This window comes from Neltuma alba, unplaced genomic scaffold, assembly GCF_004799145.2.
Source record: "Neltuma alba isolate B1F8T4 unplaced genomic scaffold, ASM479914v2 tig00011023_pilon, whole genome shotgun sequence".
Taxonomy (NCBI): domain Eukaryota; kingdom Viridiplantae; phylum Streptophyta; class Magnoliopsida; order Fabales; family Fabaceae; genus Neltuma; species Neltuma alba.
In genome coordinates, this window is record NW_021635776.1 from 283,129 (window position 1) to 308,606 (window position 25,478).

General features: G+C 33.1%; 2 protein-coding genes across 2 annotated transcripts; both read right to left on the reverse strand.

Moving 5' to 3' along the window:
* Positions 1 to 689: 689 nt before the first annotated feature.
* Positions 690 to 4,567, reverse strand: LOC114760819 (uncharacterized). The gene is made up of 8 exons (XM_028950106.1): positions 4,504 to 4,567; positions 4,331 to 4,373; positions 4,184 to 4,247; positions 3,598 to 3,968; positions 1,674 to 3,208; positions 1,329 to 1,507; positions 937 to 984; positions 690 to 764 (listed from the first exon to the last, which is right to left on the reverse strand). The coding sequence occupies exons 1-8, from the start codon at positions 4,565 to 4,567 to the stop codon at positions 690 to 692; spliced, it is 2,379 nt and encodes a 792-aa protein (XP_028805939.1).
* Positions 4,568 to 10,045: 5,478 nt separating this feature from the next.
* On the reverse strand, positions 10,046 to 13,244 carry LOC114760824 (uncharacterized). The gene is made up of 3 exons (XM_028950115.1): positions 13,144 to 13,244; positions 10,595 to 10,708; positions 10,046 to 10,430 (listed from the first exon to the last, which is right to left on the reverse strand). The coding sequence occupies exons 1-3, from the start codon at positions 13,156 to 13,158 to the stop codon at positions 10,323 to 10,325; spliced, it is 237 nt and encodes a 78-aa protein (XP_028805948.1). The 5' UTR covers positions 13,159 to 13,244; the 3' UTR covers positions 10,046 to 10,322.
* Between the last annotated feature and the right edge of the window lie 12,234 nt (positions 13,245 to 25,478).

A 25,478-nucleotide genomic window follows, 5' to 3' on the forward strand; every position in this document is an offset into this window, starting at 1 on the left:
CCCTGTTTAAATGACATCCTTTCCACTTTTGTTTACCCAGTGACAACTTCACTTTGCGAAATAACAACTTCGGAAGTGGAATCGGCGAAGTTCATTTTTTTCCTATTTAAATGACAGTCTTTCCACTTTTGTTTACCCAGTGACAACTTCACTTTTAGAAATAACAACTTCGGAAGTGGAAGCGGCGAAGTTCATTTTTTTCCTGTTTAAATGACAGCCTTTCCACTTTTGTTTACCCAGTGACAACTTCACTTTTCGAAATAACAACTTCGGAAGTGGAATCGGCGAAGTTCATTTTTTTCCTCTTTAAATGACAGGCTTTCCACTTTTGTTTACCCAGTGACAACTTCACTTTGCGAAATAACAACTTCGGGAGTGGAAGCGGCGAAGTTCATTTTTTTCCTGTTTAAATGATAGCCTTTCCACTTTTGTTTACCCAGTGACAACTTCACTTTGCGAAATAACAACTTCGGAAGTGGAAGCGGCGAAGTTCATTTTTTTCCTGTTTAAATGACAGTCTTTCCACTTTTGTTTACCCAGTGACAACTTCACTTTGCGAAATAACAACTTCGGAAGTGGAAGCGGCGAAGTTCATTTTTTTCCTGTTTAAATGACAGTCTTTCCACTTTTTTTACCCAGTGACAACTTCACTTTGCGAAATAACAAGTTTTGTTAACCAATTGGCAATATCAGTATGCCAAATAACCACAAAGCACAGGTGGTTTGACAGCAACCTCTATTTGCTGATATAACAAGTAAGCAGTCTGCATTTACAAATCAAGCAAGGGAGTTTACAGCAATACTAAGTCAAATAACCACAAAGCACATGTGGTTTGACAGCAACCTCTATTTGCTGATATAACAAGTAAGCAGTCTGCATTTACAATACAAGCAAGGGAGTTTACAGCAATACTAAGTCAAATAACCACAAAGCACATGTGGTTTGACAGCAACCTCTATTTGCTGATATAACAAGTAAGCAGTCTGCATTTACAATACAAGCAAGGGAATTTACAGCAATACAATGTCATTTAGCAAAAAGTAAGAGGTCCGTTTACAACAACCAGATTTTGCAATAGTCAATAACAAAAAGACATTCACAACGTCGTTGACTTCTTTTTTCCTTGTCAGCAAACATATTACTTGCAAAAATAGCTGTGTAGCTATGCAACTAGCAACACCCTTCTCCCAAAAAAATTAAGAAGAGTGGAGCGTATATACACCAAAAAATTAGTTGTCGCTTGTAGAAATGAACTTCAAAATGGGTTGGGATTTTTGCAACTCCTCCTTGTGTGTCCAGGTTGGTGGCATCTGGTGCAATGGTAGACTTTTTTGTTCTGGAATTGTGATTCCTGCCGTTTAGTCCTTGGTCTTCCAGGAGGCCTACTTGTATTTGGTGGTAAAAGCAAGGTTTGTTCAACAAGATTCTCAAACCTATAGTCATTTGGGTTAGGCATATCGATTGTTACCACTGGAACCATGCTCCTGCCATATATTTTCTCCTGTGCTGAAATTTTGTAACAATCTTCAACATATTCATATACATTTCCCCCACAGTCTTAATGGCTGCACAAGCATGGCAGCATGGAATTCCTGACATTTGCCAACCAAGACAACTACATTGGTGTAGACCAAGGTCTACTCTTTGATCTCCACGAGATGTATGTACACACAGTCTTCCGCCTCCATAATTGTCACACTCATATACCTACTGAAATACACATTCTCCAGAACCTTTGCCTCGGTTTTTGGCCCAACACAATTCCTCCACTTACTCATACACATATATGATGCATGCATCTTCCTTGCTACTTTCTCCCGATGCTCATGGATCATTTGCGCCACATTATGCTTTCTCTCCTTCACCATCCAAGAATTGAAAGACTCAGCTATATTGGTTGTTATATTGTCCCATCTTTTAAATGGAAACTTGCTCATTGCCCACCTATTCACATCACCTTGATTGATAACCCAATCATGTAACTCAGGAGACATAGTTCTCAGCTCTGCCATTGCATTATCAAAGTCACTATCAACCCTTGCATAAGCAACTCTATCAAGAACCTTTAATGCATCTTCTTTTGACCATTGGCTTGTCCTTTTACCTCTGTTTACTTTTACTTGTTCAGCGCTGAAGTTTTCCTTCACATGCCTATAACAATACGCATGTCTTTCACCTCCAAATATTGCTTGGACAGCTCCTATTATGGCATTGTGTCGGTCTGACACAATTGTCACCTGCACCGAACCAACAATTTCTTTAATTTTGAACAGAAACCAAGTCCAGTCATCAAGGTTCTCTGATTTCACCACTGCTATTGCAAAAGGCAACAAGTCATTATCTGCATCATATCCCGACGCTGAGAGTAGTGTCCCCTTATATGGACCACTTAAATGAGTTCCATCAACATATAATATAGCCCTTGCACCACTCAAAAAACCCTCAATACACGAACCATATGCAATGAAAACCCGCTCAAATGTATTACCAATGGAAGCCCATTCAGCAACTGTTTTATCATCAGTTTCCTTTAATCTTTGGCATATCCATGGTATGAACATATAGGATTCTTCCGGTTTCCCATGTATGTGTTCCATGGCCTTTTCCTTTGCTCTGTAAGCTTGAGCATATGTTAGCCTCACACCATATTCCCTTTCCAGTGTCTTCCTTATTTCAGTAGGACGCTTTTCGGTGTGGTTCCTTATCTCCTCAAGTATTATTGATGACGTCAACGCAGCATTGCCAGCAAAAGTGACATCTAGGTTATCTTGCGCTGAATGAATGTGTTCATTAACGAATGTGGTCACGCGTAATAAAAGAGTATCCCTCCCAACAGCATTTGCACAAATCTTCCATGGACACCCTTCCACTTTACACCTCACATTCATCTTCTCCCTACTGTTTCTCACATATGTCGTTGCAAACTTCTGTGCAATACTAAACCTGTACACAGCCTCCCTAAAAGCTTGGGCATGTGGAATATATTGCCCCACCCCTGCAAAAACTCCAACCCATTTCATGCAATTCAAATTACCCCTCAATGTCCCTTCACTCCCTGAACCGTCACTGAAGTTTGTCTGACTTAAACCCCCTCCTTCATACGTTAGGCATTCAGCACCATAGTCAACAATGAGTGGTTCATAGTTATCACCAAGGTTCACCACACCTTCAGTCATTTCTCCCGACAGCCCAAACAAATTCTCACCCCTACACCCATAATAACAACGTTCGAATAGAAATTAGCAACAACACATTAGCAAATAACAACATTCTACTGTAACAAAGTTAGCATAATAACAAGATTTGTATGGGAAATATCAACAATGCATTATAAAATAACAACTTACTACTGTAACAAACTAAGCAATATAACAACATTTGAATGGAAATTAGTAACAACTCATTACCAAATTACAACTTCCAATCGCAACTTCATTACCTTAATTACAAGATTTATATCAAAATTAACAACAATTCATTACCAAATAACAACTTTCTACTGCTGCGCAGTGCACATGATAACAACATTTCTTTGGGTATTAACAATAATCCATTACCGAACAATAACTATCAACTGCAAAACTTTAACCACTTACATTTCTCCATCATTCACTGCTCCACCTTCCTTCTGGTTCCCTTTCGCTGCTACATACAAATGAGCACTGCTATCGTTATATCTAAACATATTGCAAATATCACCTTCATCATAAAGATCAACCAGTGTGCCCTCAGCAAACTTAACCGTGTACTTAATTTCGCACCCTTTAGCATCATTGTGTACCAACTGTGATATTGTTCCTCTTAATTCCTCCAGTGTTATCCCTTCTTTTATGCTGCTTGCTCTCACACTCCCTCCCCCGTATTTAACTTCACCTTCACTGTTTCTTTCAAAATACCCACCAACATGGAAAAAACAAAACAATTCCTTCCAACAGCTTGACCCATTGTAACAGTTCATTTTGTCATCCTAACCTGGAACAACAATTTACATATAAAAAATATATTAGCTTCACTATACTTTTATTCAATCAAATTTGCATTTACAAATCAAGACCAACTAACTCTTCTCTTCCCCACTTGACATTAGGGTTTTACAAGTTGGACATTCTAAATGACAAGATCTTTACTCCTCTCCCCCCACTGCACCACCGTTAACTTCATACTCAGACTACTAATTATTACCTCCTTCCATTTCCCCTCCTCCACTCTCCCATTCGTGATATTCCTAACAGAGATCAGTGGCAACCTGCGTCATGAAAATCACAGGTCAACAATCTGACTACAAAGACTAATATTTTGAATCTCAACCCAACCGAACCCTCCTTAAACAGTATTATTCCATGATCAACTCCACCGCTCACTCCCTCCATACCTATCACCCAACAATCCACAATGCCACTCACCACATTCAAGAACAACATCACATTCCTCGGTCTTACAGGGTAGAGAAGAAGAAGAGTATACTTAGAAACATTACAAGCATTACTTACTTGATTCTCAACCATGTGCACCACCAATCTTCTCCTCCAAGCTCTCCACGATCACTTTGTTTGTCTCAGCCTTCATTAATGAATCAGATTGACTGAGGGGCAATTTCGTCTTTTCACCAACATTTGCTATTTGCCATTTGAGACCGGGTCCCTCATGATAATTTAGCAAATTCAGGTGACCATTGAGTGATTTTACTAATTCGAGGGTCTTTATTTGTGATTTCCCCTAAAAAAAAGTATGCTTATTAGGTTTTAAGTAAATTTGAGGAAATCATTTATAGTCCCGATGACTTCTTAAAATTCAAAATAAATGCCTAAATTTATATTTTTCTTAATTACGAATGCCTTGGTATTATCATTGTCTGAATAGATTCCTTGAAGTATTCAAGAACCACCTTAGTTAGATGAATTTCATCTAGCTATCACCATGCTTTTGCAAGCAGTGTATATAATTTGCCGCAGATCTCCTATTAACCGCTGCATGAAAGTAAGTAGTACTCCTTTTCTCTTCAACATTCTAACAATCTTTAGCTCGTTCATCCCAAAAATTACCTTCACAATCATAAAAGAATTCGAATTAATATTTGGCATTCAAAAAAGAGAATATTTGATTGTTAGTTGCTCTAATAATAAGATCAAAGTCATTTGAGATATGTTGCGGATTACATCTAATTTGAGCTATTCTATGAGCCAGATTTTCTTTGCTGATTTTATTCTAAATAATTAAAGAAGACAAGGTGATACTCAATTTATCATGAACCTTGAAAGCAAGGGATCCATTTGTATTCTGTGACCAGTAATCGTGAATAACACATGAGGATTATGGGAAGTTGGTCCAAAATTTTATTAAGACTTCCTTGCTCTTCTTTTAATTATTTGACATTTGGTAGAGAAAAATAATGGATTATGATCCGAGGTTGCTAGAGGTAGAGTGTTGACAAAGGAAGAGGGGAAAACATTTGGCCAATAAATATTGCAAAAGACCATGTCAATTTTCTCCACAATTTTTGCTCCTCCTTTTCTACTATTCTTCCGGGCCAATGCGGGACCATGTTCAGTAGTATGGATCATTTAAGCAACTCAAGAAGTTTTCAATTCCAATAAACGAGCCTATATCAACCGATTTATCATCCTTGCTCAGAATTTGATTAAAATCACATATAAGCATATAAGGAGAACTTATGTTCAAGTTGGTCATTTTGATCCAATCCCAGAGCACATATTTTTGTTTTCTATTATAAAATAATGTTAGCCAGCTCAAAAATTTAATAAAAACTATTATTTTTTTATATTTTAAAAATGTTTTATTCTTTCAAGTTTATTCTTTATTAATTACAATTGCCCATCTTAAAATTTAATCTCAATTTTAATTATTCAGGATATTTTAAAAAAAATATTAAACACTATAAAATTATAAAATAATACTCCTCCGACCTTAAATATAAGACCTGCTTTGTAGTACAATTTATACTACACATTAGGTTTTATTTAGAACCGGACCTTATAAAAATTGGCCTTCTGGGAAGTTCAATTTCAAATATTCTCTTAGAAATTGAAATTAATGTAAATTGGAATTTCAATGTTTTTACTTGATCAGATGTGGTGTTTTATTAAAAGGTTAGCAAAATTAGTAATGAAAAAGGTTTAGGGTTTATTACGTAGTTTTGTATCCAAATAAATATTATAATATCAGGTGAATCTTAACCTTTGAATTTTTTTATAGGTTACCAGATTCGGATGTTTTATTAATTTTCTTTTCGTAAAAAATAGATTGGGTCACTTTCATGTGTCATCAACTCATCATGTCATGTGGGTCTCACTTCGTGAACCAACTTGCAAAGTAGGACAGATCCAAACGGGGACTGCCAGATCAGCTGCAGTACGGATCAATATGGCCCACTTCAGGGTATTTTTGTAATTTTGGTTTCAACTCCTATTTATAATTTTTTCCCTAACATATCCACACTGATAATTAACATACCCAATTTTTAATATTTATAAATTAATTATTTGATTCAAATATTTAGAATTTTTTTTTTTTAAAAGTTTAAGATTGAGAACGGGGACTAGTATAAGGATTAGATGTAAGTTACAGCGAGGCAAATTACCAACCGATTCTAACAGTTGAAGGTAATTGTACATCTTCTGGTTAAAAAAAAAAAAAAAAGGGGGTAATTTTTTTATACAACGGAATTAAAAAAAAAGGTAATTGTTCACATTAAAATTTTCATACTCTTCCTGTCTTTAATATAGGACTTAGTTATTAAATTAATTTTGATCCTAAATATAATATCTATTTATCATATTTATTAATTTTTTTCTAAATTACTCCTATAGATACTCCCTCAATCATAATTAAATAAAAGAAGGAGAAAGGATATTAAGGAAAATGATTATGGTGTTTAGGAAAAAAAGTTATCATATTTCTTATAATTAATTAACTTATCTAATTTTCTTAATTTAATCAAATTAGTTAAATATATTTTATATTAAGAATAGGAGACATATAATAAAAAGCAAGTCTCTAGGATACCATAACTTAGTTGGCTGATAATTATGAATTTTGCATTGTGGACAACAATGCCGCAACTAAAAAAATTATTACAAAAATAAAAGATGTCTTGGTGTTTGGATGAAAACAAATTATAATTTTAAGAGTGATTTTACATACACGAATTATGAAAAAAAATTTCTCTCAAATTGCATGAAAACATTTATTATAAATGTTTTTGGGGAAAACCAAACACCCTTCCTAATTTTCTAATTGTTTTCATGTGTTACCTACTCATGTCAATTTATGATTTATAACTTATAAATTAGTGAAAAATATTAAAAAGTTTACTAAATAGTAAGATTGATATTGATGATGCGTATTGATATAAAATAAGCTTTGGATATTACTACTTCTAAGTCTCTCTATAAAAAATAAATAATAATTGAATATTAAGATCTTACCTATAATCTATTCCTTATAAATATATTGAGAGATATTATTTTATTAACATATCAGAATCTTACAGTTCTGGCGAAAACAAAAAGAGAAAGAAAGAAAAGGAATCTTACAGTTTGTTGCAAACGAAGAATAATACGATTTGATCAATAATATAAATGGAATTGTATAAAAAATATCAACGAAAACAAGATGAGCCTTTTAAATGTCAAATCAATATTCATAAATCCTAACAGATTCATAGGAAGTAACATTTTAGCAAAATGATTCAAGTGAATGTTTGGTTCATTCAGCTCAAAAAAAAAATGTTTGGTTTAATTTATTTTAAATAATTTATTATACAACATAGGGTTAATTAATCTGTAAGTCCTTATAGTTTAACCAATTTGAATCAGGTCCTTATAGTTTTTTTCTTTTTATTAGGTCCTTATTCTTTCACATGTTTTTAATTAGGTCCTTACATTTATTTTTCTTTTTATAAAATCCTTATAATTTTCTTAAATTCCTAATCAGGTCCATGTTGTTTTAATTTTTATTTATTAGTTAAATATAAACTTAATTAATTAGATTACTGAAATATAAAATATTAATAATTAAATTAAATTAATATAAGTAATATAATTAATTAATTCAGATAAATTTTTTAGAACAAATAATATTTTTTTGCTGGCAAAAATAAAATTATTGTAATAATTCATTATTTTTAGAATATTATTGTTTATAAACTAATATTAAATAATATATACTATTTATTATTATAGAATAGTATTATTAGAATTCATAAAATAAAGAGTAAAAAATTTAGGGACTTAATTAAAAATGAGATGAACTTATAAGGACTTCATAAAAAGAAAAATAAATACAAGGACCTAATTAAAAAGATGTGAAAGTATAAGGACCTAATAAAAAGAAATAAAACTATAAGGACCTAATTCAAAATCAGTTAAAACTATAAGGACTTACAGATTAATTATCCCTACAACATAAATATATGAAAAAGAAATTGTCTTGTAAATATAAAAAAGAAGTAGATGCTGCCAAACAAACATTTACTTTTATTGGAAATAGTAATGCCTCGTGAACATACCTACAAGAAGTAGCACCCCACTTTTCCCTCGCAAAAAAACAATGCTGGCTTGGCCCTAATGACAAAATTACCCCTATATGTTTTATATATTTACTCTTAGAATATTCCTTGCTATGAAGATACATCATGCTTGAACTACAGCAAAATTACAAGTCATTAAACTAACTTTTCTAACTTCTAAATAATGAAGTATAATATCTAGTGTCCCTTGTTCGGAATATTACAAAATATCACAAAATATGTGTAATAAACTATCATTAAACTTTGGTTCATATGCAATTAAAATGTCATCAGTTACAAACTACTCCTCTGATCCTATTGATAAGTCACTTTCAACATATTACATATGGACCAAGAAAAATCTTAAACTTCGTTAACTCTTATTTAAAATTCAACAACTTTCCAATTTTATCCTTATTTAATATACATTGCATATCATATAAATAAAATCAATATAATAATAAATGAAGAGTAAAATTGTATATCTACACAAAAAATTTCTTAGCGCCCTATAAATAGGACCAAAAAATGTCTTCTTTTTTTGCCTCATAAATAGAACCAGAGGACTAGGTTGTATACCTTGTGCCACACAAAAATACATTAGCTCTCAATAGAGAGAAATAGAGAGGAAGAAAAAATTTAAATGAGTTTGATTTCTTAGAAAGAATAACATAAGTAGGGTTGAAAATTTTCAAGGACGATGTAGCATCCTACCATGTTATTTCCCAAAAGAAGAATTACCATAAAATCCTAAGAAAAGAAAATAACAAATATTAATTACAAGTAAAAAGTTGTCATTTTCTCTAATGAATTTTGTCGTTACAAATTATTCTGTTGTTATTTGAACTTTTTTGTAATTATATTCCTTTCTTGAAACCTTATAACAATTCTTCCTTTCCCAACTACATCCAATATTCAAATCTTATTTATGGTACATCTTGTATCCTAATGTTATTTTCCTAACACATCTTGCATCATGATATTATTTTTTAGTTACATCCAGTACCCTAATCTTATTCATGATTTAAAGTGCTAGATATGCTATAAATAAAATTAAGGTGCTGCGAAAATAACGTCAAGGTATTCTTTATCCAATTCTCAATATAGATCATATGTATAAGTTATGGCATTCTATCCATCAACATTTCTACTTTGAAGGGAAAAAGGAAGACTTTAGAATGAGTTCACCCCAAGCGAACTAGCTTAGTTTGTGTTGAACCCCTTACGGGGAAAAGTATTCCAAAAACCAAATACATAAATAATTTATTCTTAAAACTCACTATTGATAAATACTCGTTTTTCTGGATCCCTCTTACTGATTATTCTGATAATTCGATCCTTCAATTGTAATTCTTCCCTCATTAAAATAGTTTAGTTTTTTTTTCTTGCCAACAAAATAGTAAAGTATTTATTACATCCTTGTTGAACTCGTCCTAATGTTTTGCTGATTTAGTCGCTTCGTTTCAGGTAGTGATCAAAGAAGAGTTAAATTTAGTTACTTTCTGTTGTCCTTAATATATGAGCTAACGGAGGTAATACATCATCAACCATAATGTGTGCCACAAAACAGATCCTTCTGAAACCATACTTTTCAAGTTCCACACAAGCTGAATCAACATACACCAACACTAGAACAAGCTTAAAAGCGAAACTCTATTATAAAATGCCAGCACGCAAACATTTGTACAGAAGCAAGGTAATTCTACATAATATTGTATCACTGTAAGCAGCACAGGGATGTTTATATTTCTGGGATGGCCTTCCTATCCCAAGTGTATTTGAAAATTGGCTGGATTATCCTAGTCTAGCTGTACCTGAGCTTGATGACTCACCCATTGCATCAGGAGATGCTGCAACCTGTGGTGACTCCCTCTTTAGAGAAGTTGGCATTCCAGAAATCTCCTGATAAGCATTGGAAAACCGTTGAAAAAACAAGACATGGATAAATGAAAGGAGAGCGAACTGGCAATGAGGGCAAAATCATTCAGCATACAGAATCAATCACGCTTCCATTGGAGCAAGCACTATTGCTACTATTTAGACGCTAACAGAATGTTGTATCATACCTTCATCAAATGTAACCTCATATCACAGGGGCGAACCTGATTCCCTATGCATGCCATCACAAATTTCGAGTACTGAAATAAAACGTCAGCAGCTGCCTGCTTTTTCTCTTCAATCTGAAAAATAAAAGATGGTTCCGAAGGAAAATCAAATTTAAGGAGACATTAATCAGTTAGATTGAAAATCCCAGAAACAGAGAACAGAAATTTCATTGCTCAATACAACAGGATTTATCAAGTTCAAATGTTTTCAAAGCATCTGAGTTTTTGTTTCAGAAGCTGTGAATGTTCAAATTAAATGTTCTGCCAATTGAACCCTACCTAATATAATTGTAACTTTTAGCTTGCTGGTAACTGCTATTTCCTAAAATTTGCAATGAGAGCTTGGTCATGGGTTCAAATCCTATCTTCACAGTGGGTCCCAATCCCATCTTTACAATGTAAGAACCTTTCTTAAGAGGGACAGAACTATGTCTCGAATATGGAGACTGTGGTCTGGATTCATTTAGGCTGATTACAAAGTTGAAAAAACTTTTGAGCTTGTATTTGGTATTGGTTTGCAAAGGAAGAGTTGAACCCTCTGTAACAGCTAGAGCTTTTAGTCCAGTAGTGAACACTTCTTCTCAAGGTTTTGTAAAGCTAGGACTTTTCACCGGCCTGGTTAACCCAACCAGCCCAATAAGGCAATTAGGTCAGACCAAGTTGAGCACAGATTTAACGTTAAATTAAAAAAAAATACAAGAACATAGCATACTCAACCAGGCTGGAATGCACTAGGAAGAAAGCATTGTCCCAGTCATGCCCAAGCCAAATATGCTTACTATTTTATTTTAGCTAATTATCTTAATCTTCATTGAATATTTATGTCTCATAATCTTCATTTTATCAAACTACCACCAGAGACAACTTACGAAGTTAGAATAAAATGCAAGTAATCCCAAATGACATATGAATGTGACCCTAACAAACATGAAACAAACAAAGGCCCTATGGGATCACCCGCCCAAGCATCCAAAGAATCTGAACAAAGGTGAAAAGACAACGTCCATGTTCTCATCATGTAGAAAAGACCCCAAACCAACATTGAATCAACACATGTTCAATCACTTGGCGAAATATTTTGTATTTTATAATATGCCTATTCAAACTGTTGAAGAAAAGGGTAAAAGGGATTCATAGAGTTTCTGCACAAGCTTCAACCTTCATTTAAATTCCATTAAGAGCAACTGTTACTATGGATTGTTTCAAGTTTTATCTGAAAGAAGCAAGTTTGAAAAAAGTATGGATTGTTTGCTTGATCATAGATCCTCGGACATTTTGTGGGAATACCAACTATACATGCCTTGATGTGATCCCATGTGGCATCCAAGTTGGCGTCCATGGTGGCATCCAACATGGAATCCAAGTCTAGGTGGCATGCAAAGTCAACAAGTAATGCAATGTCAAGCCATTCAAGTGGAGAAAAGACCAAGAGAAAAAAGATTCAAATTCAAGAGGTTACAATATGTACCTGGGGCTCAATTTGCCATATGGAAGGCCGAAAACATAAATATACACTTTGAGGAGGCAAGTTATATGAAGGAAGATGCATTGTTCACAGCTTAGTGCAATTCTTTCAAGCTATAGCTGGCTCTGTGTGTGTGTGTGTGTGTGTGTATTGATGGTTGATATTGATTCCCGAAACTTAAGTAAAGTTATCTCTTGAGCGTGGAACTAAATTACATTAACACTGGTTCCAAATGTACGAATTATTTTAACCAATCTAGCCATTCCATTATTAAATATAGCCAGCTAACTTCCCATGAAAATTTAAAAGTCAAAATGCGTTAATTTAAGTCACAAGAGATTGTTTCTTTCCATTTGGTAGGTTGAACACGCGTTATGCATAGACAAATTCTATACAATCAAAGCTAGCCCCAAAATTCAGTTCTTTTAGCATAAACGATTGAAAGATGCAGAGACAAGATGTATAAAAACAAATTCACACACACACAAAGGGCAAATGCAGCTTGCAAGACATTCATGTTACCAGCAAAGTTTCCGCTTCCAAGTTTCAAAACTGACAGTATAACGAATTACCCTTCCCATAGAAACTCAGAAGCGGAAACGTGGGGTATTCAAAAGATCAACACATTGGGGTGTTCAAAAAACCTAAATAAACTTAAATCAATTATTCACACTGGGCTTCAACCCAAGAAAATGAAAAGTGGGGTGTTTAAAAGATCACGCGTTGAAAATTCACAATAGTCAGTAAGAAAGATGAACGGAACTCGAAAGGTAATGACTAAGATGGCGACATCGGACAAGAAGTTCAAATAGTGAGCTGCCAATGAAATAAGGGAGGGAAAAAAAAGGAATCGCGCTAGGTTTTTCTCGCGTGTTGCATTATATTGGTTTTAAATGAGGGAGGAAAGAAACGACCAGGAATGAATTTTTTCATGAGGGCATAGATAGAGAAGATGGACGAAAGGTGGAAGAGACGACCAAATCGAAGCATATACAGAAGATAAAAAATTCTATAGGAAGCCGATTTACAAAAATCAGAGAATTACCTCGTAGTCTTTCATGGTCTTTCGTGCGCTGTTCTCTTCCTCCTCCAAAGGTTTGCGGGAAAAGTTTGAAACGCGTCCTCGATATAGCAATCCCCTCACCCGCGTACAAAGTCACCGTTATTCCTTACCTTGGGTAATTTTTCCTTTTTAGGCCTGATTTTTCCTTGGTAATTTGAATAAGCTGAGTCTTGTTAAAAACCCCAAATGACAAAAAAATTATACTCCTCATATCCTTAATATAAGACCTATTTGACTAATTTGATTAGATTAAAGAAGTTAGGTAAGTTAGTTAATTATAAGAAATGTGATGTATTTTTTCTAAAATACCATAATCATCTTTCTTAATACTCCATTTTCCTTTTCTACTTGATTATCGTTGAGGGAGTATCTATAAGGATAATCTAGAAAAAATTAATAAATATGATAAATATATCTTATATTTAGAGATTATTGTATCTCATTTGAATAAATAAAGTGATACTCCTCCGGTCCTTAATATAAGACCCATTTAACTAATTTGATTAGATTAAAGAAGTTAGGTAAATTAGTTAATTATAAGAAAAATGACACATTTTTCCTAAAACACCATAATCATCTTTCTTAATACTCCATCTCCCTCTTTTACTTGATTATGGTTGAGGAAGTATTCATAGGGGTAATTTAGAGAAAATTGATAAATATGAGAAAGGAGTCTTATATTTAGGACCAAAACCAACTCAAGAATTGGGTCCTATATTAAGGACCGGAGAAGTATTATTTATAAAACTGCCTCTAGTTAGAAAACTTTACATAATATTAGAGTCAAGTTTGCTATTTCCTTTTCTTCCCAAGGCCCGAATCGTAGGAGCCCAGACAGATCTACAACAAAAAAAGGAGAACAAAGTAGAATCAATTTGATCAGAGGACAGGGAAAAAGCCGATTGCTCCTCTCCTTGTGTGCAAACGTTATTTGTAATCAAGAACCTGGGGTTCTGAGACATTTGAAGTTCACCGTTATTCATGTTTAGATCGCTCCTTCCCCTTTTCTCAAATCATCCGACTCTAGAACCTTCACTTGCCGCTCCATCTTGCACCATCTTCTTTGATTTCAACAGAAAATCTTGCGCGAATCTTGCGAATCTCCCCTTTCTTCCTGCTTTGCGTCGTCTCATTTCCATTTACCCGTTTTAATATGTACAGTTTAAGCGAATTATGAAATAAGCTCATAAATTGAAATTAAAAATTTGATTCTAGGGTTATTATCAAGCAAATTTCAAATTGTTTTTCCAATTTTAAAAATTAATAACTAATTATAAAATAATTGTATTGAGGTGATTTCAGTCTCATTTAAAGCTCTTTCCATTCTCTATAGGAAAAAAAATAAATATGGACTCAAAACTGCTCAATTTGTACAGTTAATTTGCCAAATTTATTGTTTATTTGGTCAAACAGTGCATTTTCAGATTCTCTACCCTAACTTTAACTAATCATATTTCTTGGCATACACATTTAATCTCGTTTTGAAGCTTAGAATGTTTACTAGTTGCTCACCAATTTTATGGGCAAATTCATTCATTTATTTTACTTTTACTCTATCTCAAATTTGCTACTCATTAAGAGTGATTTATCTTCCTTTACTTAAATTTAACAATTCATATTCATTTCTTACATACATATAATCATTCTAACATCACACAAATCATACTCATGTATCACCATGCTCAACTTTACACACCACAGCCATCATTTAACATTACATAATATTGAGAAGCATGTTCATATACACATTAACATAAAGATTACATTAAATACATAAGTATAATTATCATTTTCTTCTCTTCTTTCTCTCTGTTCTTCTTCATGTATTTGTCTTCCTTTGTACATCATACTTACTATGATTGGCTAAGGGAGAGTGAGATTTAGAAGAATCCCAATAGCAAACATTACCTATACGTCTACAAGGTAAATACTAAGTGCATAATATGTTTGGACTCATGCTCTCATACTTTGATGCCTATAAATGATATGCTCAAGTGCTCAATATTTCATTCACACATGACCATGGAATATACAAGAAATAAAGCAACATTCATTCTTTAATATTCTACGTCATCATCAAGTAACACCAACAGACAAGCATACATGTCAAGCACACAATAAAAGTAAGTTCACTGCTTTGTATCTTTAAGTTTTTCCTTGTTCTTTTTGCCTCCAACCATCAAAATTGCTTGGACAACCTTGCCATTCTTCTTTCTTGGTGTCTCATGATCTTAAATTCACATTACAAGTCAATGGCCAACCCATTAGGGCCATGGAAATCACTAACTATTCTATTAATTCTCAAAATTATTCCTCTTTAACTCTAAATTTTTACTTTCTTAATCTTGGCCTATAAAATTATTCTCTTGGTCATCTCCAACTCAATTTTTCATGCGAAATTCATATATGAGTCTGGATTTAACAAAATCTCTCTCCTTTCCTTAGAAACCCTTAAGGCCAAGAGATATAGAGTTTGGAATCAAAATTTTCATTTTCAATTCTAATACTTCTAAATACCTTTTTTCTACATAATCCTACACAATGTCGCCTTCTAAAATCATTGGAAGCATCAAGTCCACATGAATCAAACCCTAATCCTATGAACAAGCCTTGTTTAAGAGGTTCCTTAACATTACACAGTCATGATATTCATCTAATTTTCTCTCAAAACCACTTGATTCTCATTTCTTTTAAACCTTTAAACGTAATTCTAACATCAATCAATCTTTTTTATGGTTTAAATATAATTGAATAACACCTCAACCTAGAATTTCAAGCTTTCAAAATCTATCAAAATCATAACCAAGCTCAACAAGACAAAGAACAAGGTAAACTACATCAAAAACCATAGCCATACCTTACTTTGAAGCTTGGATTTTGCCTTGCACTTCATGCTCTTTTTCTTCTCCTTCTTTCGTTCACGAATTTAGCCTCTCCCTTCCTTCTTAATGCTCGGCCAAAAATCTTAAGCGAATAGGAGGGAATAGGTATTTATAGTGTTAGAGCTACCCTTTATCTTGGGTTAAACTAAATTACCTTTACCATAACACTTGCTATCTAACAAAGCCTTCTCTTCCATGATTTTGCCAAGTGTTATCATCAATTTGCCAAGTATTTTGGCTTCTAGATTCCTTATTTCCATGTGCCTTGCCATGTGTTTCTTGATTAGGCTATATACTCCATGATCTTGCCACGTGGCCTTAATCATATTACAATTTCCTCACATAGCATTAGAATAATTCCACCAACAGAAAGCTCTTAGGTGGCATGAAAATGAAGAGGAGAAGAGAGAATTGGAAAGCTTCTTCAACGAGTTTCCAATCATCCAATCTGATTTGTCTCTTATCGGTTCTTTTTCTTTTTCCACATGCCTTGTTGAAATTTGTATCCAATGGAAGAGCTTCCATATAGCGCCATCTAAGAGGAGAAGAGAGGAAAATAGGCAACTCTATTAATAAACTAGTCACCCTCACGAAGTTATGCAGCAGAGATTTTACCATATTGGGTAGACAGAGGATTGTCTAATCTCTACCCTTACTGTGTTCTGCTTTTTCTATTTTCCTTAGATATCTTCTGATGACTCAGAGCCTTCATAATGGTGTCATAAATGCATTCGACGACTCATCATGCAGACTCAAAACTTTCATTAATGACCTTTAAATATTTCTTTGACTTTGTCTCCTCTTTAGGGAATATTAAATAATTAATATTTCACGGGATCATTTCAAGCAATCCAGAACTTCAAAAATTCATTTGTCTATACCATACACTTTATTTAATTCTAAGAAAAATCTCTGAATTTTCACATGCCATAACTCAGCCTGTAAGTATTTCTTTTGGAATTTCCCATAAAATGCCACTAAATGGCATAATCGGGCTTTAAAATATTTTTAAAATCATTCTATTGGCCTTCTGTAGATGATACTAATTTTAAAATTTTTTATACCTCTTAGCTCATGAGACCCCATTTTTACTCATTTTTTTGAGGCCTCCGTATGGCTCAAATAATTAGTTCTAATTGTATATCTCTAAATGAGTCATAATCTTAAAAATTCCTTTAAATTTATCTTAGGGGTATTTTCATCATTTCTCTTCACAAAAAGGCCTTAAAACATCATTTCCTATTTTTTGAGAATTTTTCTAGAGTTTTCTGAATATTTTTCTATGGTTACCCCATTTGACTAAAAACTTCTTAAAATTACGATTTTGTCCTTGATTGTGCTAAACCTCATAAATCACCTTATTGAAGCCTCTTATATAACCTTTGACCTATAACTAACTTTTTTTCTCACTTCTGGGTTTCGAGACTTCACTAGAGTTTCTAACTTTATTCATACTTTAACCCCTTGGACTTTCCAAAGTTGCAGTTTAGTCTCTAAAGACCCTTTAAATTTTCTCTTGCATTTCTGTGATCCCTATAACATTCCAACTTTTAGACCTAAAAGTACCAAAATAGCCTGAATTAGTTAGGCTACTAGACTCCTTTTGAACAGAAGTCCCAAAGATGAGAAAGGAAGTCAAAGCAGTTTTAGGGACTAAACTGCAAAGTAAAAGTTTTCAGGAGCTCAAGTATAATCAAGGCTAGAGACTCCAGTAAAGTCTTAAGGGCCAAGAAAGAGAAAAAAGAGTAGAAACAGGCCAAGGGTTAAGTTAGAAACCTCAAAGAGATGATTGTATGAAGTTAAATCCAAGTAGAGACTAAACTGTAAATTCATAAAGTTATAACCAACATGGGTAAAAATAGAAGAATATACAGAGAATTCCAAGAAAATCCCAAAAAATAGGAAATAATATTCTAAGGCTCTTCTATGAAGAGAAAAGACGAAAGTACCCCTGAGGTAGCTTAAATGGAATTTATAAGGTTATGGCCGGTAAAAAGTACATTATTCGAGGTAATTATTTGAAATAGGAAGAGACCTAAAAAATATATAAAAAAATGAGATTAAATGATTGAAAGGTTGTACTAATTTACAAAATTAGTCCTGTAACCAAAAGGCCAGTGGAGTGGCTTTCATAAATTAAAAGCTGATTATGCCGATAAAAGGGTATTTTAGTAAATGAAGTTTTATGTAAGGCTTAAAGGAAGTGTTATGGCCTAAGAAAATTCACAGATACTCTCTAGAATTAAAGAGAATTTATGGAGTAGACAGAAGAATTTTCTAAACTCCGAAAGGCCATAAAGAAAGTTAGAGAAATGTGGGCCGAGTAAATTTGGAGGAAACTTAAGGATTAAATTTTGATCCAATGGCTAGGATTTAATCTCCCTTCTCCTCCACCACTTTTGTGACACCTAGCACCTTCTAGAAGAATGAGGTAAGGATTATGTAAGAAGATGATGCAATGATAATGTAAAAGTCAACTTAAAGTTCCAAAATTGCCCTTACTCTTTCTATTAGCCACCAAGGGCATTTTGGTCCATTCAAACTAAAGTTTTGGCTATAAATACCATACCTTAAAAGAGCATTTTGGCAGCCATTTGTAGAGGAAAAACTCTACCAAAATTTAGAGAGAAAAACATAGGGGTGAAAGCCAAGAAGAAGGAACAAGATTCAAACTTCAAAATCAAGGTATGTGATGGTTACATCATCTGACTTGATATCTATTTCGAATAAGTTACTCTTTGTATCTGATTCTAAAATTTGGCATGACTAAAGCACGCTCTATAAGCTTTAAATCCATGGGTAGAACACTTCATTTGGATATGTGTACGATTTATGGTGATTTTTCAAAGTCAGGGTTTGAAATCTGGAAATAGTGTTTAACCTTTGAAAGAGTAGAAAATTCTATACAATTCTGGTTTTGTTCAACATAGAATTGGTTCCTGAAACTATTTTTTCTTTAAAGATAACTTAAGGAGCTTTCAGTGAGACTTGGAACCACTCAATTTTGATTTTTATACAATTAATTATGAATTTTCAAAGTTGAGCAAAAATTCTGGAATTTCTATGTGAACAGTACCCGCGAAGAAAAATTTTTAGATTTGATCTTCTTGAATCTAAGGTCATCTAAAGTGGTCCTAATTGACAAGAAATGGATCTTGAGGATGATAAATGATGAGATTTATGTTAGAAAAGATAGAAAGAAAACCCTAAAACCAAGAGAAAGGGTTGAGGTTCAAGAGAGCTAGTCTTGAATATTATGTAATCTAGTGGTTCTAATGGATTGTATGATCAATGTGACTATGTTTAGGACCTTGAAACATCCAAGAGGACATTTTGCAATGTTAACCGAATGCCCACATGGTTGGAAAGTCAAGGGAGTCAAAGAAAAAGTAAGAGGAAAGCTTGTACATGTTATTTGAATGTTAATGTGACATGTTTTAGCTACTATAATTGCTATTCATGATGAGTAGATTATGTCTCCATGGCCATGTATCAAGAAGTTAGCTTTGAGTATGCTAATATGTCACTAACTAACAAGAGAATAAACAAGTTACGTGTAGTGCATTAGCATCCATCTAGCATGATTGATATGGTATTATTTGCTACTGAGATTCTCCCAAATCTCACCCCCTCACTAACCAACCATTTAGGTCAATTATCAATGGGCAATAATGGCATGAGAAGCAAGGAGAAGAAAGTGGAGAATTATTCATGTTAATGAATGATATTATTATTCAATGTGTAATTCTCCTTTTATGTAATTTATGTTATGGATGCCTATGATGCCATGTAATTAATTATAATATTTATGGCATAAATGAAAGTGTCTGAGCATGAATGAGAAAGAGCAAGCCCATGTTATGTATGCCAAAGAAATAAAAAGAATTCAAGTAAAGAGATGTTAAGGGATAAAATATAGGTCCTAGAGTAGTGAGTTTGTAGCTCTAGTTTGACCTACCAAACGAATGAGTTAATATACAAGATTTAGCAGACTTATAGTACACATCCCAAGCTTTAAAATGAGATATAGATCACCTTAATTGGATGTGTACACAAGGAGATACGAATTTCCAAAATTGAGGTACAGAATCTAGAAGTTCCAGATTTTATGAAATGAATAAATATTTATTGATTAAACTGTATGAATTGGATAAGGATAAGTCCAATTGGATATTTTTTTCTTAAATATCATTGAAATAGCTTTCTATAGAATTTTAGAACACCTCAATACAATTTTTATGGAATTAGTTATGAATTTTTGAATTTGGACATATAATCTGGAAGTTAAATAGTGAATAGTAACCCAAGTAATTATGTTGAAATTTTAAGTCCACGGGCTTTTGTCGTGATCTGCTTGAACCATAATGCTTACGAATGTGTACTCTAAGGGATTAAAGGCAGGACGTTTCAATCCCTCCTTAAAGGAATTTAATAGTCTACCCTTCTTAGGATAATTCTTACACTTCTAGGCTCAAAATTTGGGATATTATACCAACCATGCTAGAAATTGAAGACTCTTCCTTATCCATAGCCTCCAAGATTGATTTCACCCATCCCTTTTACCTTTATGTGTTGGATACGCAAGCAGTGGCACTGGTTTCACATATTTGATTAGTTTTGAAAATTACAAAGTGTGGAACAAAGCTATACATATCGCCTTATATGGGAAGAACAAGATTGGAATAATAAATAGAACTTGTACTAGAGAAGACCAAGATTTGAATCTCCATGATCAATGAGACCGTTGTAACACAGCCTTCCTTTCCTGGCTGATCAATTCGATAGATAAACAAATTGGTACATGAATTGCTTTCACAATAAAGGATTGTACGATCTGGTTATAATCAAGAGAAAGGTTTCATAAAACAAATATGGTAAGTATATTTTCTCTTCACAAGACTATTTCTATTCTATCTCAAGACATTATAAGTGTTTCTGCCTACTTCACTAAATTGGTGGATTTGTGGGATGAGTACAATTCTCTCATTCCCCTCCCAATGCATAAGTGCTCATACTAACGATCTGCAACAATAAAGGCTCCTATAGTTTCTATTGGGGCTTAATGATACTTATAACTCAGCAAGAACTCAAGTTCTTCTCATGTCCCCCCTACCTAATGTAAGTGAAGCTTATTTTTTAATTTGCCAAGATAAAATGCAAAAAGGTATATATACTTAGTTTTATAACACTCTAGGAGAGAGTGCCACAATGGCTATCCGTGGAGGACGTGATGGTCATGAAAGAGGCAAGGGGAGGTCTTAGGATGAGTGCTCCTATTACCATAAGAAAGGTCATACATGGGACAATTGCTATCATATAATGGGATTTTCATCTAATTGGAAGAAGCCTCAAAATGTTGAAATAAAAAAGGTTCAAGTTGCAACATCTCCACAAGTTCAGGCCAACCCTTCTAAGGTGTAGAAAGGCTAAGCTCCAATTTCACAACAACAATATGATCAGATTCTTCAATTCATACAAAAAGAACCAGATGAGGTAGTGGTAGGCACAGAGGATTATATTGAAGAACACATATCACATTTGGTTAATGCTATTCCCCCTTCTCTATCTCAAATTCACTGGATGATAGACTCTATAGTAACTTGTTACATTGCCAGTTCTCTGACTATGTTAGATATTGTTAATAGTTATAGTGGATCACCTATAAAGCTTAAAATGCCAAATGGGGATAAAATGACAATTATGCATGTTGGGACTGTCAAAATTTTTGATGATATTATTTTAATTGATATTTATTATGCTTACGGATGTTGTTTTAGTTTGGTTTCTATCTCTAACGTAACTATTGATCTCTAGTGTATGATTATCTTTTGTCCAGCCTTTTCTATCTTGCAAGGGATCTCAAATGGGAAGAATCTCTTGATTGGTGGATCATTAGTGGTCTTTACATAGTTGACTAGATTAAGAGATTAAATGGGATTCTCAATTCTAATCACCGTGAACCTACTATCTCCCATCAAGAACTTTAGCATAATTGATTAGAGCACACTTCCACTGATGCCATTAGGATTTTAGATGCCGTTAGATAGCAAGTTCCTATAATATTCAATAATGACTGTGACATTTGTTTTTGTGCTAAGCAAACTAGGTTGCCTTTTCCTTCTAGTAGCTCTACTACTACTAACTATTTTGCTTTGATTCAAATGGATGAATGGTGTAACAACTTAATTTACCATCCAATTTTATACCAAGTGAAAGCAACTGGAACAATTTAATAAGTTTTTGAGTTGAAAAAATTTGAACTTCTAAATTTCTTTTCTCGGGTTACTATTCATGTAACCCTAATTTTAACTCAATTTTGAAATATCATAACTAATTCTAGAAAAATTAAAAATGATATGGTTCCAAGTCCTACTTGAAACTTTCAACAAGATATTTAAAGAAAAAATTACTTTCGGAATGTCATCTTAGTTCATATGTGCTTAATTTTATCATCAAAATGCACTTTTTATTTGGTCATTTTTTAATTTTTCAGAATTTATGCTTAACTTTGGGAAGGCATAAATTTTTGTACAAAACTCTAATTTTTATGAATTACTACTCATTTTAAAGCTAAAAATGAGATATATTGATCTGTCAAATTTTATGACCAAATTCCTTCATTTGCTCAAAACCTCGTGTGGTTAAACTTTGACTCAATTTAGTTCAACTTTTACTCTTTAAGGGTTTAACTTGCCATAACTCAACTTTAACAACTCAAGTACATTCAAGCCATACTTCACATCATATAATAAGCATATCCACATAGGTTACAAGTCTCAAATAATCAACCATGCATTATCTCATAATTATCACAACATTATAACATAGAGTTCAACAAAATGTCATCAAAATATTCCTTAAGATGTGACCACCTCCTTGCCCTTGCCAAGACCATTTGTAGCCCCTATTGGTGTTATTTGGACATAAAGAGGAATGTTATTTTATAAAAATCTTAGTAGCGAAGAATTATAATTATAATGTTAATCAAGCAATGTATGTTATAAGTGATTTCATAAGTATTCAACTAACTTTCATGCCATGAAAGAGGTTATAAAACCATTCCAAGCATCAATATATTAGTGCATTTTGCCAAGGCATATAATGCAACTAATCAAGAATATTATCATCAAACAAGTTCAACCACAACATGGCACATAATCAAGAAATTATACAAAGTAACAACCAAAAAAGATAACATTATATTGTAAGTTTTAAGCTACCTCTTAGGTCCTTAATTCACACAACCTCCTTCTTGATTCTAAGCTTCCCCTTACTCAACAATATTACCTATCAAACAACAAGAATAACTTCATTCCAAATCAATAACATCATTCAATTACACAATCCTATCTAAAACCCTACCTTTTTTAACCTTAAATTCTTTCCATAATCATTCTTTCCATAATTCTCAGATTTTTCCTATACAAGTTTTTGCGTAGAATCCATTTTTGAACTTAGACTCATCAAAATCCAACTCCTTTCCTTCTAAATCAGTTTGGCCGAATGGTCCCTTAGGTTTCAAAAATTCTATTTTCAATTTCAATGCTTCCAAACATATGTTCTTCACATATCCCTATACAAAATTACCTTCTAAATCCATTGGAAGTATCAAAACAACAAAAATCAAACCTTAGGACAGTATTTTCCCCTTGGCCGAATAGTGTCCCAAATGTGCACAATTTGATATCTTTCAAACAACAAGGTTTAATCATCATTAAATAATCATTTCCTATCCTTTAATCTATAAAACAACTTAATATCAATCATAAACCATCATGAGGCAATTCTTGCAACATCAACCTTTAGGATTTCCAAATATTAAACTCTGCCAAAACCAAGTTTTAAACCATTAATTCATAAGAAATCAAACATTAAATAGAGTAGTCAAACTTTTACCTTGATTAATAGCTTGGAACCACTTGAGTTCACCTTGCTCTTTCTCTCCTCCTTCTCTTCTCCTTAGACCGAAAACCTTCAGCTCCTCAAACTCCCCTAACTGGCCGAAAAGAGTGATTGGGGAGGAGAGGAAATGATATATATAGAGCTTGTCTGGAACTTATCAAATGGTAACTTATCTAACCCTTCATTTTCACCTAAAGACACATGACTTCATCTCTTCTCTCCCCTTCCAAGACTCCACATTCCCTATTAGGTGTCCTGCAAATTTAATGGAGATACCACCTCATAGGATGTATAAGCTCTTATATGTAAAAATTCAAATATATTATTTATAATTCCAATCTTCCAATTCCATCCTTTAACAAATTATATTATTCCATCTAAGTCCTCACCCTCCTCAAATGGTGCCATATAGGTTAGAAGAATGGGAAAAATTTTGGCTCCACCAAGCTTATGGCTATTGCACTGTATAATTTCACATAATCGATTAAATTTTTCTCGAATCCTGTTAAATTTACTGTCTCCAAAAAATTTATTTCCTTATGCTAATAAATTCCTTTTGATGAGAAAAGATTCTCCTAATTTTTATTTTTTATTTTTTTGTCCTATAACTCCTTTAATTGAATTTTTCCCAAAATCGGCTATTTACTACTATAATTTTTAGCTTAAATAATTTAAAGCTAACCTCTGCCTCTCTAGAGTTTGAGAATAATTTTAAAATTCATAATAACCCTTTAATTAATTTTTCTAATTTTTTTTATAAATTATTGATGCCCCTATATGTTTTAAATAATTCAATTTGACCAATTTTTAATTTAATCAGCCAAAATTCCAAGAAAATATAGAAAATTCTAAAATAAATTATTTTGATCGTATTTTCATGTTTCAAGCCTCAAATATTATTATGTACCCTTTATTCTATTTTTGATGATTTTCTGATTTTTTTTTGAATTTCAGGTCTACATTCCCGCTTTATTTAATATTGACAGGATATTTTAAAAATGATAGTCTGGTCTCAGTCCAGTTTCAGTTCAAAAGTTGTCTTATCTATCTGTTGGCTGTCCTGTTTAACTGATGGTCTATTTTATATTCTTCATTTTTAGATTTAAAATTAACAAGAGGTGACAAATCGGGACCTTATAAACAACCAACATATAATGGTTACAAATATTTTCTTACTATTGTTAATGACTTTTCTCATTGTACTTGAATTTTCTTGATGAGTAATAAAAGCAAAGTTGCTGAGCATGTTAAGTATTTTCTTTCCTATGTTGCTACTCAAATTTCTACCACTATTAAGAGAGCTCGTGGTGATAATGGCCTTAAGTTTACTAATACTGACTTAAGATCTTATTTTAAAGAAAAGGGCATTATCCATGAGACTTCTTGCCCATACACTCTTAACAACATGAGATTGTTGCCTAGAAGTCTAATGTTTGAATCCGGAGTTCTATTAAAATTTTGGGGGGAATGTTTAAAGACTACTACCTACTTTATAAATTGAACTCCTTTTAAGATACTTAAATATACAACTTC

Excerpts from the sequence above, each read along its gene's own strand:
- LOC114760819 (XM_028950106.1), bottom strand. The coding sequence starts at position 4,567 with ATGAAGGCTGAGACAAACAAAGTGATCGTGGAGAGCTTGGAGGAGAAG. Across the intron at positions 1,508-1,673 it reads AATTATGGAGGCGGAAGACT|CACAGGAGAAAATATATGGC; the intron begins GTGTGTACATAC and ends ACAAAATTTCAG. Across the intron at positions 985-1,328 it reads CACAATTCCAGAACAAAAAA|ACTGCTTACTTGTTATATCA; the intron begins GTCTACCATTGC and ends TTGTAAATGCAG.
- LOC114760824 (XM_028950115.1), bottom strand. Across the intron at positions 10,431-10,594 it reads TGAGGTTACATTTGATGAAG|GAGATTTCTGGAATGCCAAC; the intron begins GTATGATACAAC and ends AATGCTTATCAG.